This window comes from Populus euphratica, unplaced genomic scaffold (assembly GCF_000495115.2).
Source record: "Populus euphratica unplaced genomic scaffold, PopEup_1.0 scaffold1.1, whole genome shotgun sequence".
Lineage (NCBI taxonomy): Eukaryota > Viridiplantae > Streptophyta > Magnoliopsida > Malpighiales > Salicaceae > Populus > Populus euphratica.
In genome coordinates this window covers 42,031-48,637 of record NW_011499845.1, presented here as the reverse complement: position 1 = coordinate 48,637, position 6,607 = coordinate 42,031, and the positions used below count along the sequence as shown (strand labels likewise).

The window sequence follows — 6,607 nt, the reverse complement described above, 5'->3', positions numbered from 1 at the left end:
CCCCCCCTCCTGCTCTCTGATGTCATCTACAGTCCCCTTGAGAAGATCCTAAATACGGGAGCCCAACACTGTACAGTTTTATGTTGGATGCCCTTTTCAACGTAACATGCTATATAAATCAAATACAATGTTGTTTTTCATGTTCTAAAAATATTTTAAAAATTAATTTTTTTAATGTTTTTATATTGTTTTGATATATCAATATAAATAATATTTTAAAAAAATAACAACGATAAACCCGCGCAAGAAATTTAAATATTTCCTTCACCGTGTATAGAACTGGAAAGATGCCGGTACCTCTTCTTGTTAGTTTTCAAATCGACAAAAACAACTAATAACAATTCAATAATAGAATCAGTTCCTCCGTAGAAAATGTAATATTAATTAGAATAATTAATGACCTCAGAATAGAAATCAACGTTAGGCTTAACTACTTTGTTTGTTTCCTTGAAAACAAAATTTTGTATGTTACCTGAAATTTGATAGTTCTTAGCCCCCGGAGAACGGAGATTTTTTGAATTTGTCAGTACTGTAAATGTACGACTCTTCCCAAGCTGTCTTGCCTTGTAGAAATTGGCTTCCTACTCACGCCATGTTACCCACCCATTTCCACATCCAACGTTTTTCATTCATCTATACAGCCAATTGCTTAGTTCATTGCAAAGACTAGACCTTTTTCTCTTTTTCTTTTTTTTCGTAGTGTGATAGATACTAATTTTTAAATTATTGTTTATTTAAAAATATATTAAAAATTTAAGTTTCTATTACATGACATGGGTATGGTAAGATTCTTTTAAATACTATAGACAGAATGTTCTTGCCAGGTCGAGTATTTGAAATAGCCTACCTCCCTTTTATTTTTAGCTCATGTTCGTGCAGGACCAAACAGGTCACACGCTTAACCCTGGACTCCATTCTTCTCTTGCTGTAATAAAAACAAATGACATGTTACATTTCTGATGTTTGTCTGGTCCCATTTTGTTACAGTTTATGATGCAGGCCTGCTGTTTTCTCCCCCCCAATTAATAATTGTTTATTTCCAATAAATGAGAAAAATCCACGGTGTGGAAGTGGAGTTAAACAAGTCAACAAATACACAGTGATGGAAAAAAATTGACACTTAAAAACAAGAAAGGCAAAAAAGAAAAGCTGCAACCATTAACGAAGTGATTTCAAACTGTGAGTGACATCATGTATGGATTTAATTACATAAGCTTGACACTTGACACCGTAAAAATAAATGCCATTTTTTTCTATATATATGCCCTCCTCTTGCTTTATGTTAAACTATACTCACATAGCAGCAGCAATTAGCTCCTCCCTGCCTCCATTTCCCTTCTCCATATCTCTCTCACCAAGTATGGATATGCTTCAGAAAACAGCAGCAATGTCACCAATCAAAGCTCCCTCACAATTCTCCTGCTCCCCGTCTTCTTCTTCTTCACCGCCTTCTTGCCATCATTCTTGTCCAAGTACCTTCCCTTCTACTTCGAAGTCTAATTCACCAAGTCTTACTTCACCTTCAGCTGCCACTCCCCCCCCTCCTCCAGTTGTTATTAGCCCTTGTGCTGCCTGCAAAATACTTCGCCGGCGATGCGTTGAAAAGTGTGTTTTAGCTCCTTATTTTCCTCCTTCCGAGCCATATAAGTTCACCATTGCTCATAGGGTCTTCGGAGCTAGCAACATCATCAAGTTTTTGCAGGTACTATAAGACATTCTTTAGTTCCATCACTTTTTTTACATGGCACAAGTATCCTTCCTCCATGATGTTCGAGTCTGAGAGATTTGAAAATTAAGAGAAGTTTGTTTTAATGTCTTTTCAACCTCCTTTTGTTCCACTTAAGACAGAATTGTATAAACACAAAGCAATACTTACAGTTTGGCTTGAAACAGTTTTACCAAAAATTGATTTTTCCTGCAATTGTAAGGTTCTTTTTTAATGGAAATTAAAGATTGGATATTCGAGGGACAGGTAGCTTTAGAATTTTATATGGTTTAAACTTTTCATCCCCAACCATTTTTAGCTTTTCTCCAAATAAAGCGAAGTAGCTCGCTGCAGTGCGCGCTTCACCTGCTTTATGGAAAAAAATGATCATGACTTTGAATTGGGGCATCACTATTTCTTGACAGAACCATAAAAAAAAAAAAAGGAGGGCATGGCCAAATTACTTTCAAGTTTAGAAAGCCAGTCGCACACTGCACAAAGAAGTCAGAACCCAAAAAAGGTGTCCATACTAGAGGTCAATGGAGGCGCAACCTCCTCCAACACAATTGTTTAGTGTTATAGAGAAGTCCTTCCACGCCATAACTTGCACATGGGTGCAATATACATCACCAATTCCATGGGCATGGAAGTTGGAACCCTTTCAAAGGGCATGTATGGAATTACCTCTGAAGGTCGTTAAGTTGTCATGTTTGGAATCACGCCGATTACTGTTCAAAATATTGCATTTACAACTTTCAAGATTCAATTTCAAAACTGACCATTACTGTTACCAATGTAAAAAATCGCAGGAGCTGCCAGAGTCTCAGAGAGCAGATGCAGTAAGCAGCATGGTTTATGAGGCTAGTGCAAGGATTAGAGACCCGGTTTACGGCTGTGCTGGTGCGATTTCTCAGCTTCAAAAACAAGTTAGTGACCTCCAAGCACAACTAGCCAAGGCACAAGCTGAGGTGGTGAACATGCAATGCCAACAAGCCAATCTAGTTGCTTTACTTTGCATGGAAATGAAACAATCTCAACAGGAACCCATCTTGCAACAACATCAATACATTGACACGAGCTGCTTTCTTGACGAGAACAATCTGGGCGCATCATGGGAACCTCTTTGGACATGATTATGCCAATCTTATGCCCTCAAGATGGGGCAGGCAGCAGACATTGAAAAACATACTCATTAAGAAAAACTTCAATAAAGTAACCATGTTAGCTTTGGTAGATATGTGTCATGATGGTTTTCTGGTAGTCATTTTGACCGGCGAAACCTTTGAAAACGGACTGACATTGATGGGTCTTTCTTATACGTGTAATGCTAGGAAATAAGCAAGGGAAACGTGGAAAGAAAAAGATCAAGAGAAAAGGAGAAAGGAGATCGATTTGTGCTAATTGTTGAATCAAATTAAAGCAGAAGTTACATATCGGTGACCTAATTTTCTAATATGTCATGTTTGTTCACGACTTCCTTGTCAAACTTTGCACCTGACCTAGCTATTAATTTCTTGATTTAGTGCATTTTTAGGAGTGCGTTTCAATTTGTAATTAAGTGTGTTCTAAAAGTGTAATATTGATATTGGAAAGATATTAAATTTTTAATTTTTAATAATTTTAAAATGTCAATGTAAAAAATAAAAATAAAATATTTTTAAGTGAAAAATACTCTTCAAAACACAATACCATACATAAAATTAATCTTTAATTTTGACCTTACAACTGTTGACTTACTGAAAATAAGTGCTAACGGTGGATCTGCTCCATCATTCAGAAGAAAAATAAATAAATCCATGCTTTGCCCTTCATCCAGCAAATTTGGAGGATCTGGATATTTCCTTTGAAAGTGTAGCACGTGGGGACTGCCCAGCTTGTGTAGAATTTCTTTTTGTGAAATCCCACAAATTTAATATTTTGTGCATCGTTTTGTTATAAACAGTGAGAAAATTGAGCAGGGCATTAACATGTTAATATAGTGAATCCATACCCAATTTTTTGAACAGAATTTCTCCCATAACATGCAGCCGATAGCATGCATCTGGTGGGCTACCTAACAAGAAACTCCATTGATAAGCTTTCCTAGTCTACAAAAAGAAGACATGGAACACGCACCGAGCTCTTCAATTTTTTTACTGTTGGTTTGGGAATATGTAGTAAATTATGTTTTTTTTTTGTTTTTTTATATATTTTTAGATTATTTTGATACGTTAATTTTAAAAATAATTTTTAATAAATAAATAAATAAATATATATTTTTCTAAATAGTAAATATTTTCAATTGTACTTGTTACTGTAATATCTAACAAATTAACCATTGATCATGTCACGGGCACCGGGCACCCCTAGTGGCAGAGCCACAATGGGAATTAGGAGGGGAATTGCCCCCTTAATTCTTTTTTTTTTAAATATTTTTATATTAAAATTTTAATATAATAATTTAACAAGCTTTTGTTCTTCTTTTTCTTTGAATTATTATTCATATCTCATTTTTCTTCTACAATTTGTTTTTAAAATTCTAAACTATTAATTAATTAACTTTTTATACTTAATGTTTTAGGTAAGTTTCGTTCATTTTTTTATTTTTTTTATTTATTTAATTTTAATTTTATTTCTTAATAATATGATAATTTATTGATTTGTTAAATTAATATGTGTATGTATAATATTATATGTATATGAATATAAATTGAAATGAATTCTAATAAATTAATATATATTTTTTTATGAAATTCATATGAAAAATGATGGTAATCAATGTACTAATAATTAAAAATGAAGTACTAAATAACTAAAAAATTAAGATATAATAAAAAAAATTAAAACATATATTAATATTTATATTTAACCTACTCGTGTAAAACAACAAATTAACAAGGAATTATTGCTAATAATTTCACTAATCCCTATAAAATTTAGAAATAGATATAGATGAATAAAAGTTTTATTGTATATATTAAAAAAAATATCTTTAATAAAAACTAATAATGAAATCATTATTAAACAATTTTAAAATATAAAAACTCAAAAAAATAATTACAATGTAATTTTTTTTTATTTTAAAAATATTTTTAAATTAATTTTACTTAACAAATTTATGTATTTCAAATTGATTTATATAATATATAATATTAAATATTAATAATTTATTTTCGATTTAACTCCGCCATTAAACACCCCAACGTGTCTGTTTTGATTTACAAGCAAAAAAAAACAAGTCTACTCCCTTTTGTGTTCTATGCCTACGACTATTTTTTATTATTAATACTTTTTTTATATATATTTTAACAATAATGTAGCTACTCAGGGTACCTCCCCACTTCACATCGCCTCAAAGTGAAATCACGATTTCAAGGTCAGAATGTGAAATTGTGAACCACGCTAGAACATGCATCCGTTCAGTATAATGACAATCTTACGTTCATAGCTGTACTACTTTTCTTTCTTTCTTTCTTTCTTGAGAAATTATACTTCAAAAAAAATATATTTAGATATAAGTCAAAGTCACATGTGGACCGTTACATCGGACCGTACATGTAAAGTCTTGAAGGGGCAAAACAGTGGATATTTTTTTTTTAATTACTGATTCATTAATTTTATGTCTATGTTTATATTTGAAACATATTTAAAGGTATGGTTGAGGTTTTTTAAAAAATGTTTTTTATTTTAAAATATATTAAAATAATATTTTATCTATTTTAAAAAAATTATTTTTGATATTATCATATTAAAATAATCAAAAAATATAAAAAAAATATTAAATTTAAATAAAATAATTTTAAAATACAAAAATAAACATTATCATATAGCTTACGTGTTCCATCTAACTATAAAAAAAAACTATTTGGTGAGTTAAACAGGTTGTTCTTTATATTGTGTTTTATATGTAATTGTTTTTTGAATTTTAATTTTGTATTGTAATTTAAAACTTGATTTTAATTTAATTTACACGTAAAAATTCATTTCATACAAACTTTAATCGGATATATATTTAATTTTTTAAAAATCACTACTAAAAATATTTTCTTAAAACTAATTTTTTTAAATTGCAACCATTAAAATGGCATGTGAATCAAGGGTCATGTTTTGATATTTTTATTTTTTAATAGTAATAATTAATTTGTGTGGTTCGAATTTTGTTGACCTTTCCATTGAATAAGAAAGAATGCGTAAGAATTTGTTAGGAAAACAAGAATAAGTTCAAAATTTGCTGAGCTTTCCTTCCGATGTATTTGTCGCTCATGAAATAAATGCAAATGCATTCGAAATTACAAATAAATTCTATTCTAATTAGTAATCGCAAGCATACAATCGCGTGCATTTACATGTGTATATGTGATTAAGATGACGTGTCGAAGTTATTTTGCATGTTCTTGGACTTGAATAATGCATGGCGTGGCAAGACGAGCACTGTTAATGTCGCAATCTAACTTGACAAGTGTCTATAGCTATCCTTGGATGGCTGATTTTAGACGCGAGACCTGTACTTGATAGTAACTCATCAATAGGCGTTTTTTTCCCATTAATGGAAGTGGAATATTGCATGTTAGTTATGTGGAAAAAAATATAAATAGAGAGAGAAAATAATATATTTAAAAAAAAAAATTATCTCTCTCATTTACCATAACAAACATGAAGATGCATTTAGGGTACATGAAAATAATTATATTTTTCAACAAAATTACGTTGTCTTTGTTATTTCTTGACGAGTCAAACTTCTACCTGCTTATAAAATATCCAGCTGGCATAAGTACACGACTTATCAGGACTAGCCAGCTGCCTGCTAGCTAGCCCCAATAAGTTAACATATTCTATTAATTAATTAGGAGTCATGACGGTGATGCTTTAAATTCTTCAGCCAGCCAAATTTAATTGCGCCATTCATTACTTCTATGCTCTTAC

At 31.2% G+C, this 6,607-nt stretch overlaps 1 protein-coding gene across 1 annotated transcript; it reads left to right on the top strand.

The window, feature by feature from the left end:
- The first annotated feature begins 1,278 nt into the window (after positions 1 to 1,278).
- On the top strand, positions 1,279 to 3,175 carry LOC105122760 (LOB domain-containing protein 1-like). The gene is made up of 2 exons (XM_011022439.1): positions 1,279 to 1,702; positions 2,515 to 3,175. The coding sequence occupies exons 1-2, from the start codon at positions 1,280 to 1,282 to the stop codon at positions 2,836 to 2,838; spliced, it is 747 nt and encodes a 248-aa protein (XP_011020741.1). The 5' UTR covers position 1,279; the 3' UTR covers positions 2,839 to 3,175.
- The last annotated feature ends 3,432 nt before the right edge of the window (positions 3,176 to 6,607 follow it).